The sequence below is a fragment of the Pyxicephalus adspersus genome, chromosome 2, assembly GCF_032062135.1.
Source record: "Pyxicephalus adspersus chromosome 2, UCB_Pads_2.0, whole genome shotgun sequence".
NCBI classification, from domain to species: Eukaryota; Metazoa; Chordata; class Amphibia; order Anura; family Pyxicephalidae; genus Pyxicephalus; species Pyxicephalus adspersus.
The window spans coordinates 64,274,156-64,288,303 of NC_092859.1; the positions used below are offsets into that span (position 1 = coordinate 64,274,156).

Genomic DNA, 14,148 nt, shown 5'->3' on the forward strand with positions numbered 1-14,148 from the left:
CTTACACCAGATACAGCACATATACTGCTAAGGGGATCTTGATGCCAACTTCAGGCCAATACAGCACATTTCCAAGGAAAAAAATATGCAATTATTTTCCAAAATTTTAAATTCTCCCTCTCGGTTCATCTGAGACACACATACTTCAGAGAGTGAAAATAGAAACACACAGCACGAGTTATGATCTTGATGGCTATGGAAGATGCAGTCAAACTCCAGTTTTGTTGTGACAAAAGAATAGTCTTTAGGGCAATGATATACTTTTAGTGAATAGGATACCTACCAGCTTCTATTTTGTAGAAATGGAGGTCAGCAATGTTGGTGAACAGGCAGAAAATTATCTAAAGATATTTGTGATCACACATTACAATCTGACTGTACATCTTCAGATGTAAATTAACCACAGTAGGGTTCTAATTCTGTCAGTTTTTTTTTGGATGGAAATTTTTGTTTATATTCTGGGCCTGTAATTCTTAGGATTAACTCCTGGGTATGGTAATTATAATAATTTATTATAATATAATCATAAATTATATTATAATAAATAATTTTAAACAATAATTATACAAATATTGAAATAATAGACCACAACAATGTAACGTATCAAAAAAAAAAAAAAATTTATTAAAACATTTCAAAACATCAGATCAAGGTAAGGGATAATAGTGGGCAAAATGTAAATCAGGGGACTGGGCAATAATGTTTGCTGCACGAACATATGTACTTTTATTTTTATTATATGTTGTGTAGTGTTTTTTTGCTTTAAAAACCATTTAAAAGCAGATTACATTGTAATCTGCTTTCAAATGTCCTGCCCGGCCACACCCCCTGAATACATCACAAGTCGCATCACCAGGAAGATGTCACATCTTCCGGGTGATGCGAGTGGGGATGTCCCACCCTGCCTCACCTCTGAATCCACCAACGCTGCTGCTGTTTGCATCTCCAGGGAGATGCAAAGCACAATGCAGGACTTCTGCATTGTGCATCACATCTTCTGGGTGATGCAAAGAGCAACAGTAAAATCTGGGGGTGGTGCCAGTAGTGATTTCCCACTGGTGCCACCCCCAGAATTTACTATTGCTGCTCGCATCAGCTGCTGATGCGAGCAGCGACGTGGCCAGGACCCGGGGTGATATTTAAAAGCAGATTACTCCGTAATCTGCTTTTAAATTTCCTGCCTGGCCACGCCCCCCTAATGCAGAAACGCACCGGCATTAGAGCGGGATCATTAGATCGCTGTTGGATAGCGGGGCGTGTTTTTTTTTACCCTGACTGTGACTCGGGATTACTGCTTCGTGCAAGTGGAATCCACCCCGAGTCAGACTCGGGATTACCGTTAGGGAGGTTAACTATACCATATAATGCAAGGTGGTTCCTAAGCTCTAAAGCAGAACCTAACACTACGTAGTCAGTTTAAGGAACTAGGTTTTAAGTTGAAGAAAAGGACCTCCAAAGTTATATTCTCTGGAGAGGAATAGGACAGGAAAAAGGGAGCTTAGACAGCTAAATGAATGGCTTAAGTCCTGGTGCATAAGGGAAGGGTTTGGCTTCATAGAACACTGGGCTGACTTTTCATTTGGGTACAACCTGTATGCCAGAGATGGTTTGAACCTAAATGAAAGGGGGTCTGCTGTGCTAGGAGAAGGATTTAGGAGATTAGTGGAGGGATATTTAAACTAGGACAGAAGGGGTGGGACAGTTAAATAAGGGGGCAGAAAGGTTAGTCAGGATTAGCCACAAGTGGAGGGAGGATTGAGGATAATTGGGGGAAAGGTTATGAATTAAGGTATGGAGCTTTCCACGATACTAACAAACATTGGATTGCGCAGTACAATTTGTACTGAAAAACAAAAGGATTTGGCAAATAGTGCTGGTAAATGGTTTAAAGAGCCTGTTCACCAATGCTAGAAGTGGGGCAAACAAAATAGAGGAGTTGGAAGCCTTAATGAGTGAAGAGCGTTATGACTTAGTTTGCATTGCTGAATCCTGGCTTTGTTCTTCACATGATTGGGCTGTCAATATTTCTGGTTATACTCTCTTTCGTAAAAACAGAGTCAAACGAAAGGGTGGTGGTGTCTGTCTGTATGTGAGAAGTCATCGGAAAGTGACGGTGAAAGAAGACACTGCTGATGAAACAAGCGATGAGGTTGAGGCATTATGGGTGGAGTTGAATGTGGGGATGCACAATACACAATTTATTTTTGGAGACTGCTATGGGCCCCCCAGTGCTAGGGAAGAAATAGAGAATCAACGACTAGCACAGATAGAAAAAGCAGTAAAAAGTGGAAGTGTTTTAATCACGGAAGATTTAAACTACCCTGACTTTGACTGGAGTAATGGCACTACAGGAACAGCAAAAGGGATAATTTTATGATACAGTTTATAGAAGCCCCAACTAGAAATGATACTCTGCTGGACCTAGTTCTTTCTAACAATGCAGAGCTTATAACAAATGTGTAGTTAAAAGAGAATCTGGGTAGCAGTGACCACAATAAGATTTCATTTAATGTAAGTTGTAAACAGAAAGCAAAAACAGGAAAGCCTTGTCACAATGGCTCAAATTTGATATGACTGAGAAACAGTTGGGCAAAATTAAGGTTGACAAGCAAAAGGAACTGACGGATTACATCCACGTGTCCTCAAATAGCTGAGCTTAGTTATTTCAAAGCCATTATTTCTAATTTGTAGAGACTCTTTAGTCACTGGCATGGTAACAATAGGTTGGTGTAAGGCCAATGTGGTTCCTATCTTCAAAAAGGGCGAAAAGTCATTCATTACCAGGTAACTACAGACCGGTTAGTTTAACGTCCATAGTTGGAAAGGTCCTAGAGAGTTTGATATAGAACCACATAGAGGAGTTTCTGATAGAAAATAACATTATAAGTGATAGTCCGCAGGACTTCAAGAAAGACAGAAGTTGTCAAACAAATTTACTCTCTTTTTATGGGGAAGTAAGTAAACAGGTAGACAGTGGAATAGCAGTTGATATAGTGTACTTGGACGTTGCTAAAGCATTTGACACTGTACCCCACAGAGAGGTAATATGCAAGTTAGGGTTAATAGGTTTAGAAAAGTCAATCTGTAAATGGATAGAACTGGCTTAAAGATCGCATCCAGTGTAGTAATTGATGATTCATACCCTGAATGGTCTAAGGTTACTAGTGGTGTACCCCAGGGTTCAGTGTTGGGACCTTTACTGTTAAAACATCTTTATAAATATATAGAGTTCGGGATTAAAAGTACCATTTCTGTGTTTGCAGATGACGCCACACTATGTAATGGATTTAAGTCCATACAGGATATCTATAATCTACAAGCAGACCTGGATGTACTGTTTGATTAAGCAGCCAAGTGGCAAATGATATTTAATATAGATATATGTAAAGTTTTGCACTTGGGGGCTAACAACATGCATGCTTCATACTGTCTAGGGGGAATAGATTTGGGGGAGTCAGAAATGGAAAAGGATCTGGGGGTTATGGTAGATCATAGACTTAATAACAGCATGCTATGCCAATCTGCAATATCTAAAGCTAGTAAAGTACTTTCTTGATGGAGACATAATGCCACCCCTGTGCAAAGTGTTGGTCAGACCACATTTGGAATATGCAGTCCAGTTTTGGGCAACAGTTCACAAAAATGACATTGTGGAATTGGAAAGAGTGCAGAGAAGGGCAACTAAACTAATAAAAGGAATGGAGGAGCTCAGCTATCAGGAGAGATTAGCTGAATTGAATGTATTCTGCCTTAAGAAGAGACGTTTAAGGGGGGATATGATCACCCTGTATAAATATATAAATAGTCCATATAGAGAACTCTCTTCCCAATTATTGACTTTGAGATCATTACAAAGAACAAGAGGGCACTCTGGAGGAAAAGAAGTTTAAGCTCCAGATATGGAAGGGATTCTTCACTGTAAGGTCTGTGAAAATGCAGAAACCCTCAGGAAGGAGTTTCAGCAACTACTATAGATAGCCTTTAGAAAAAGCTGGATGCTTTTCTAGAAGCACAGAATATAACTGAATATTAAAGATAACAGAGACTGTTGATCCAGGGAACATCCGATTGCCTCAGGGAATAAGGAAGGATTTTTTCCCCTGTTAGGGCAAATTTTACCATGGTTTTTTTTTGCCTTCCTCTGGACCTACTATGTCTTATGGGGTTTTATATCTGGCATATGTTTATTTCTCTAGTGGTTGAACTTGATGGACTTTTTTCAACCTAACCTACTATGTAACTATCTAGTAGTTGGGAAATCTAAGAAAATTGTACAATCCATGTGTTTATTATAATCATATTACCAGTCCTAGGGTTGCAAATAATGTATCAAAGACAGCAATCTTAGCACTAAGCAGATTATAAGAGAAGGATTATATATATATATATATATATATATATATATATATATAGCCATTATAAACACGTATAGAGGCCTTGTCAGAAGATTTAGGTATATATATATATATATAATGGTTAGCTGCAAAAAGAAAACTGAGCTAAATTGTAGGTGTATTGTTCTGCACTTTCTAGGAGCACTGGAGTTCTATTTAAAATAAATACATTGATACATTGTGGTAACAAGTGTTTTACCTTTCCTTACAGTGTTCGCTGCTCTGAATGGACCCTTGCAAAAATGATATAAATAATGAATAGCACTTGTTGATTTCTTTACAGTGTCATCAAGTTTGTACTGCTAACCACTGACATTAATCAATAAAAAAAGTAAGGCAATTTTTCTTTGGTAAAAGATTGTTTACCTAGAACAAAATAGACAAAATAGACAATAGATCATTCTGTAGAGCCAACATTTTTGACTATTGTAAAGTGTTTTAATTTGTTTAATCTAATTTGAGATACTTGTGTGATTGCACAATACACATACATGCTTCAATTTAATAGCATGTATAGGAAACTGAATTTGAATGAATATTTTTTCTTTTTGTTAAAGTAAGTTTCAGTAAAAAAAAAAAAGAATCTCAGATGGAGAGCTTTATGCTTGAGATATACTCCACAGCTGTCTGGCAATTTAAACGACTTTGAGTTGCGAAAGGGATCAAGGTGTCCCCCTACTAACACTTTATATTACAATTAGAACTGTACAGCAAGGATTGTGCTAGGCCATTTTGGTGATTTTGATGTGATCACTTTGATCTATATTTACTTTCAAGCATGGTTTGAAGTGTTTACCATAATGCCATGACCACCATATGTAAGAATGTATTATTTTGCTTCTAGTTATTTTTTGTGTTGTCCCTGTTATTTTTATATCATACAGGTCAAAGTAACACAGCTAGTTCTGTAAATGTTTTACAGACATCTGTGTACAGAAAAAAAAGCCAAAAAGCTACATGGACAATATTTAATAAGTGCATAGATGTGAAATTCTAAAATTAAGACTTAATAAACATGGGTAAATAGTTAAATTAAGACAAATCTAAATAACTACTGATTGATGTCAATTACATCACTAATTGGAGTATTTAAGAAGAATTTGTTTTGATACTGAGAAAAGGTAAAGAATAATGTTTTGATACCGAGGTCTATTCTGGATTGCTTTGTGTCCTTCCACCATTTTTTTCAGCATTCAACACTTCCAAGAGTAGTAAACCTCTGCATACTGTGCAGTTTAATGTGGTTTCTCTGATTTGCTAATGTGTCAGTTCAAGACACTGTACGGAGTTTGGAAGGAGGAACCACGGAGGTATCATGAACCCAGAAGCAGATAGAGGATTCTATGCTCGCAGACAGCGTGGTTCTGATTGGCCACTTGTCCTAAAGGTATAAAAAAAATTCAGTGTCTTCCCTTGCAGGTACAATATTATTTTTGTCCCTGACTTATGTGACAGACAGATCCCACAGAGATTGCTTTTGAGCTCCAATTTTTAAAAGTCAGTGGGAACTGTAGCAGGTTTGTTTCTTGTATTACTGCTGTAACTTTTGATGTATGAAACAGAAAAAAAAAGTCCAATGCCCTGGTAAAATTGATGTGGCAGTTTTCTTTCTGTATTAAAAAATAATAAATAGTTGTTGTATATACCTAGGTCTTCTGTTACCACACATTGTCCATCCATATATTAAAACACATATTAGGACCCTTATCAAATCCATCTAGGTTTGCTTGGATGAAGGAATGATCATATGTTTTTGTATCACTTAAACTTCTGCACGTAAGTAAATGTATTATAAAAGGCATTTAAAATTACACCTTGGACAAACATTTGGGTACATTTTTGCATGTCTTTTTAATAGAAAAGGGAAACTGCACATGTGATACCTTTCATCACAATAAAAGCTGTATTACTGCAAGTACACTGCTGCAAGCAGGATCTGATAAGACGCCACATGAAAATTCACAGGTGAAACTGATACTATTAATGTTAATAGTACAGAGCACTCCAGATGCTGTTTTTAGGTGCAACAAAGCATGCCTAAAGTGCAGAGGTTTACGGAAAACAGTACTTGACCAATCCTATCCTGACAAAATCCTAATTTTGTCAGGTGAAACTGATACTAATAATATTATTATACTTGACCAATCCAATTTACTGGGTAAATTAAGTGGCTTTGGTTGATTTATTTGGCCAATAACTGTTTTCCCTTGAATAGCTTAGCACTGTAGATATACTGCTGCTTTCCCTAATATTCTTTTGTATAGCCTACATAATCTGCTCTGTGAACTTGTCCTACCATACTGTCTTTGTATCTAAATACAGTATATGCTTTTATAACCCCCGCATCCCACATCAGGGATCAAAAATCTGGCAACAGATAGCCAGGTTACACATAGACATAGATTTGTCAAGACAAATGTTTTTAAAAAATAAGCTAATACTACCAAAATGGATATAATATATATTTACAGTACTTAGAAGGAAAGAGAGAAAATCCACCAGTGAAGTGATAAAGGTAAGGTAAGGACGTAGGCATGCAGAGCCAGAGTCTCTGTGCTATGTAAAATATGTTTATAAATACTGTGGTGAGCCAGTAAATGATGTTCTTTCATCTTGTGATGTTTTCACCCCTTTGTCATAAACCTGCATCAACTTTTTCATGTCTGGCCACTAGTTTGCTCCGAAATTTAATTCCTCAGTGGAATCTGTTGTACGTCAATAATTAAAATGCATTATGGTTAATGCTCATTCATATGCAAAAAACATATTCTTCCTGTTCAAAGAAGTACATGCTGCTCGTTGCAAATCAGGCCACTTACTTTTCTGTACACAATAGGAAACAATATGCGAACAAGAAAGCTGCCACTGCAAGGATGGCATTCATTCAAAGTGAATGACTGCTCCTTAACCTTGTTCCAAGTTCTAATGATGAGGGCGCATTAATGACTCTGATAACAGCATATGCCTTTTCCATTTAGTGACAGTATAATGCTTTAAATGCTAGTCCTAACTAACATTCAAGTTGTTATTTCATTTTTTTTTCATTGAATGTAAAATTTTTATGTTTTTTGACAAAAATAAAAACTGGTATTATAAAAACTGGATGTGAAAAACTGGGGTCATTTCTGGATTCACCACCCAAAAATTTGTAAAAAACAAAAATGTAAGATCTAACAAGTGTTATATGCATAGGTGCCCTACAGGAAATTTTTACCTTGTGCTCCAGCTAATGGGCTAAAAATACAAAACTAAAAAAGTAGAAACAAAATACCATTATATAGGAAGCACAAACACATTAATGCCAGACAGCCAAAACCATAAAATTACCGACAAGTGAATTGAATAACATTGATTATCCAATTACAATGGCAGCTATGGAGAGTTGAGATATATTAGGTAGCAAGTGAACAGTCCATTTATTGATAAGTTATTGGAAGCAAGAAATGCAACAAAGCATAAGGATCTGAGTGGCTTTGACAAGGGGTGCCTTGATCGTGTCGGAGCACCTCTGAAATGGCAGGGTGGATGGGCTGTTCCTGGCATGCCTATCAAAACTTCACTTAACCCAACATTAGGATAGTCACCCAGAAGGCTAGCCTGTTGTATGGCACTATGCACAACAAAATACAGAGAATAAGAACCTGTTTGGTTTTAACCAGAGCTCCTGAAGGTGAGAATGTTATGCTTCAGACAAGTGTTTTGGTTGTGAAAACAAACATGACCTATTAGGACTACAGTAAAGTATTCAGGTACAATATGCAGAAGGTAAAGAAATGGGCACTTATAACTCTGGTAAAAAATCCTTACAGGGTAGCACGTGAGAGTGTAGTCAGTATGGGAGAAGGAAGGGCAATCAGGTCAAAAAGGGGTCCCCAGCAGAGAGTCAATATAGAGCATAACTAAGGCACGACTACAGGAGATGGCAGGCAGGGAACTGTTCATCAAGCAAAAGGCAAGAGCTGGATGATCATTGAAATAGGTGTAATAGCGTGCACACCCCTTTTGATAGCATTCACGACTGCACAGAAAAGAGGGACAGGGGAAGACATCCCTTTGCACCTCCTTGAATGCTTCTGAGCACATAGCCACTTTAACAGCTTTGTGCTCAGCTGCTTAGGGCCATGATATTACCTTACAAAGTACCTAGAGGTCCCAAGTAGGACCTGAAAGACCTGGAAACATTGCCACGGGTATTCAAGGCTCACCAATGCGTAAACCAGTGCATGCAAAGGATGGGCATTTGGTTGTCTGGACAGCAAAAGATCAACTGTTGCACACATTGCAGAAAACTTTAATGCTGGTCATAAAAGAAATTTGCTCAGGAAAGATATTCCACTAATTTGTGCCAAAAAATTGGGTTCAGACTTATGTCTCAGTTACAGTCTCACAGTCAGTCTCCCAGCACCAAATACATATGCACAGATTGTTTTATATCCAGCTGGTGATAAGAGCTGTAATATTGATGTAATTGATATATCATAATAATGAATTTATGGAAGAGTCAAGAATTACATTTATGTTTATTGCCAACATATTGAAGTGCAATGTTGTTAAATTACAATAATGACACTCCAGATATAGAATGTTGGCATAAGTAATAAATGCAACAAAGTTAGTGTTTTTTCTTATTTCTTTCATACAAAAGTAGTATTTTAATTCTAGCAGCAATTCTTGACTAAAGGGGCTAAAAAGTTTTCATACCTTCCAGATTCATTCCAGCTTGGAGACACTTCCGATAGCGGCACGCTGGGCAATTTTTCCTCCTAATTTTGTCAATAATACAATCATTTCTTCCAGCACAAAGATAATTGTGCTGACCTGACAGAAAAATCAACAAATCAATTAAAATCGTCAATGATTGTGTATATATTACATATTATTCAAAAAACATATCAGAAAATCAAATTATTGCTGCAAAATGATAGATGTGTAAAACAGTATACACACAGAATCTTCATTTTATGTTAAATAATGAATTCAACATTATTAACGTTCTATTGAGGAGAATTTATCTAATTTCTAACAGAAAGCAATAAAACACTTTTTAGGACTAGACTAGAGGACTAGAACAGTATTAGGGTGTTATTATCCTCTGCATCATGCTAAGTTCCAGTGAGATTACCTCTTATACAGTAACTGGAATAGGTATTGAAGAGATTTTTTTTACATTTAACTTTTGACAGTTGTTGTTAATTCACAGAGATGTTGTTTTCAGGATGCTGACTACAAATGGGCAACTGCCAAATAAATTGAATAGGAGCACAATGAATTGTAATGAGAGTTTAATTGCAAGCTCTTGGCAACAACATAGTTATACATGTAATAAGGCTACCATAGTAAATTACCAGTAGGTGAAAACTATAGGTATATTTGTCTTTCAATCAGGGACATTTATTGGTAGTTGTTTTTCTTATGCACTGGTATTTCAAACAAATATTTATAAATAAATTTAGATTTACATATAATACACACATTAAACTAATTTTCTACATTGCATCATATAACTGTCCATACTAACAGGCATAACAGAAGAAACAAGTCTATCAATGTATTTCAATTTAGTAAAAATTATTGGCAGTTTAGCAGTTTGCTTAGTGAGAAATGTATGTAAAATATAAAGGATCCCATGCGTGTGTCATCAAGTTCTGAAAAACCACATGACTTTTGTATGAATCGTACTGATGATTCCAGATTGAGTGCACGGTTTTTTTTCTTACAGTGTGTACAGAGCAAATACAATAATTTCATAAATTATCTCTGGCTTCTTGTGCTTGGCGAGGGGCCTGTTAAAAGAAAGAATGATAGCTCTGTTCAACAGGACATAAGCTCTCCTGTTTGTTTCTATGTAATTTCTTGATAGATTTCCTGTAGACATAATGAGCCCCATTATTAAGAGGAGGAAATGAGGAGTCAATAAAATGGGATGTGCAACATTATTACTGGATCTGTGCAAACACTTGCACTAGATGTGACAGTCCTATTGGTGATTATTCTCAGTTATAGGTTAACATAGCAAAAGGAAAGTACGAGCTGCCTTAAGTGTCCCACTTCTGGTTCCCTTCCCTCGTTCTAGCACAGACAGATATGGGCTTGAAAATTATCAAGATATAGTTCCTCCACAACTATACCTTGGCATACTCTGGCATTACCTGTGTCTAATCATGCCATGTACCATCTGTAGCCTTACACCTCATACATAAATCATGGTGCATCATGGGAATCACATATACATATGGATAGGTATACATACATTCATACATACATACATACATACATATCTGCACCTACAAACATACACTTGCATATTTACTCATTCATCTTTCTGGCTAGTCATCCCTCTGGTGGCAAGGTTGAATGTCCTCCCCAGCTTCTTTACTTTGTGTCACTGCTGTTGCCAGCAAGAAAGCATGGGTCAAGTGGTGCATAGAAGGATAGGCTTAGGGGACCACACTCCTCAGGTGTGCACAGAAGGCTGGGGCTTTCTAAAAAGGCCTAAAAACAAGTTAAACAGCTCCAACACTGTAAAACCACAGTGACACATACCTGGTAGGGAATACCTGAGGTTGTGAGTAGGTGGGGGGATGGTGTCAAAGGATGGCAAAGGTAGTGTAGAGGGCTACTACACCTGACCTGCTCTGTGAGTGTCTGTCAAATGGTGACAGCAGGTTAGCTGCAAAAATATTCTGGTGCTGGCCAGCTCTAACAGCCTGGGGAAAACACATACTAGATTATGTTTTGAAACTATCCTATCATATTAAAGTAGAAACTGTTCAAAATGTTAAATGATTACTGCAGAAGTATAACATATAGTTACCTCTTAGTTATGCCTGAATCCACTCAGGAATTGTAATCTTGACTCCTTTGGCTGAATGTATAAAAAGCTATAATAAAGTGACATTTTAGTACATGCATTGACCCTTAAGGCATCTGATGTGTATTCCCCAGTGTTTAGCTCGGAATCACTTTGATGTTGGCAGTACATTCAGATTGTGTTCATGTTAAATGTGGTCTGTGGGTACTCCTACACTGCCTGGGGTAAATACATATTTCCAATACTTGTTCATAAATATCCAGTGCCCACGTAACAGGTTTTCTAAGGTTTATACAGTCATTCTAACATTCCACAAAACAAAGCATTCAAGTCATTGATTAACCATGTTACTGATTTGCAAAACCATGTTAAAAGCCTAATATTCTCCTCAATGTACTTAACTGGTATTTTGTTTGAGTAACAGGAACAGGAGTGAACAGGAAAGTAAAATACCATTATGCCAGGGAATATTTTACTTTTTCTTTTTACCTTAATTTACTCTTACAGATGTCTCTTGTGTGTTTAATAAAATATTCTATCTGACAACCTGGGAAACACTTGATGAATTGAATCAATGTGTCGATGAATTGAATCAATGTGCCTATATCTCAGCAAAATGGATCACCTCATTAGATTTATCAGGAGTTTTTTTTAAAATCATGCTAGCTCCACCTTGTAGCTTCAACACATATCAATAATTGTGTGAAGGCGATGTAGCTCCATGTATATTGGGTTCCACCCTTCAGATTCTACATACAGTCAATCACTAATGTAGAGGAGAACAAAAATTTGAGAAAAACTCTTTGCGAGATGAGCTTGGCAAAGGAGGAAAATGTTACCACAGGAGAGAGGGTTGTTCTGTTTTCTTTTAATAGAAGAGATAGCATTGCCACATTGTGAACCATGTATAGCACTAGAGATAGGAAGGATGACTGTACTGAGCAGGAAGAACAGTAGAGAGATTCCTCTCAGTTTCTGATTGGTCACTGATCACAGGGTACATCTTTTGAAGCCCCTGTAATGATATCCCTGGCACTGGGGCAAAGCAGTCCTGGGACTAAACAGTAATGGGCCAAAGTTACCAAGGGACATTTACATGGGGAAATTTTACTAGATAAATGTATACTGAATTATCAGTATAAATTGCTAGTAAATATAGTTGTCATACCTTCTACTGCCCTTTTGAAGAACACTTTACAGCTGCCACAGGTCAATACTCCATAATGACACCCAGAGGCTTCATCAGAACACACCAAACAGAGCTTGGGAGGTGGTCCGGTGCTGGCAGCAGAACTGGACGGAGAAGGACTCACATCAGGTCTCATTCCCGGGCTAGAAAAAAAAAAACATCAATATGTTTATTCAACTTGAAAAAAACATTCATTGCACATGGTCACACATTACAACTAGTAATTCATTTTCTTCAGGTTTTTGAATATTTAGATAATTCATACAAAATTTCATGTACTTTCCCAGAATAATGTTAAATTACAATTTTGGTCCTACTTTCTGCTCATTTAAAAGAGCACTCAAAACCCACGTTTTCAAACTTGCCTACCAATCTTCTTCTGTCTTTTGAAACCGTCACTACTTCCCGCCACTACATATCTCCCCACCTATTGTGCGTTACTTCCCCAACCTTCTAGTTTGTAAGCTATTTGGGGCAGGGTCCTCTCTTCCTATGTCACTGTCTGTATTCATCTGTCATTTGCAACCCATATTTAAAGTACAGAGCTGCATAATTTGTTGGCGCTGTCACACGCACAGAGAGACGGGACCACTAGGGGGAGCTATGAATTGCAAGGAGGTTGTGTGAGCCCTGAGAAGGCTAAAGCTCAGAGTTTAAGCAGTAACCAGGTCTTCTCCAGAGCCTCTGATGGTGAGGATGTTGCTCAGGGTGGTTACTGCCAAGTTACGGTCCTTGGGCACACCAAGGTGGGCAAAACAGGGTACCAAATCACTAAGCAGAAGGATAGTCGAGGAAGGCTGGGGTTCGAGGAAGGCTGGGATTCGAGGCAGGCAGCAAGCAAGAGAGGACAGGTCACACGCCAGGGGTCAATTGCCAGGGTTCCAGGAGACAGACACTAGTGACACAGGGGCCACTGTGGGCACAGGGAACACAGGAGACACTGGAAGCAACAGGAGACACAGGTGACTCAGGGATATTCACAGACAGACAGGAACAGCATAGGGAAGATGGCTGTGAACCAACAGACTGGACAATGAGGGGTTAACACAGGAGCTGGACAGAGAAAACACTGAATTAAGCACCAGGTGAACAGAACAAGGGGGTTGGCACAATGGAGACACGTTGCACGAACATGGAGAACCTGCCTTCTTCCTCTACTGCATCCTTATACCTCTTTTCCCTTTCCCTCATGCCCAGCATTATGAATTTTTAGCTACAGTAGCTCTTTTGTGAGATTAGACAAGAAAGGCCAGTCATAAATGAACTTTGGGCTCCAAGACCTTTTTCAGTTCACTAGTTCTTTGGTGGACCAATTTTGGTAGGTACTACCGGGACACTCTACCCATAAGAGCTATTTTGGAGATGCTCTGACACAGTCTAGGATTTACAATTTGATTTTGTCAAGTCAACCTTTTGTTCATTTATTTACCTGCTTCCAACTTGGTTTAATTTTTTACACACTTTTTATGTATTAATTGCCATTTGGAAGACATTAACTTAATTATTCACACTTTTTACATAAGCCAAAGCCAAAACCCTATAAGATATAGGTGGTCCAGTGGAAGGCAAAAAAAAAACCCTGGTACAATTTGCTTCAACAGGGGAAAAAAAATTCCTTCCTGATCCCATGAGGCAATTGGATGTTCCCCGGATCAACAGTCACTGTTATTTTTACTTTAACCCCCTAACCGCTAAGCCCGTAATTTCTCGCACTAAATATTTTTGCTCTTTTGGTTAAGCCCGTATTTTTTCGC

At 37.9% G+C, this 14,148-nt stretch overlaps 1 protein-coding gene across 5 annotated transcripts in view; it reads right to left on the bottom strand.

Annotated features, from left to right (window-relative positions):
* Positions 1-14,148, bottom strand: part of NR3C1 (nuclear receptor subfamily 3 group C member 1) — a 162,037-nt gene that overhangs the window by 33,929 nt on the left and 113,960 nt on the right. For all 5 annotated transcript variants that reach the window (XM_072400905.1, XM_072400908.1, XM_072400907.1 and 2 more), the window contains exons 3-4: positions 12,374-12,537; positions 9,096-9,212 (exon numbers count right to left, since the gene is read on the bottom strand). In XM_072400905.1, the coding sequence (XP_072257006.1) occupies positions 9,096-9,212; positions 12,374-12,537 (281 nt within the window). The remainder of the gene's footprint in view (positions 1-9,095; positions 9,213-12,373; positions 12,538-14,148) is intronic.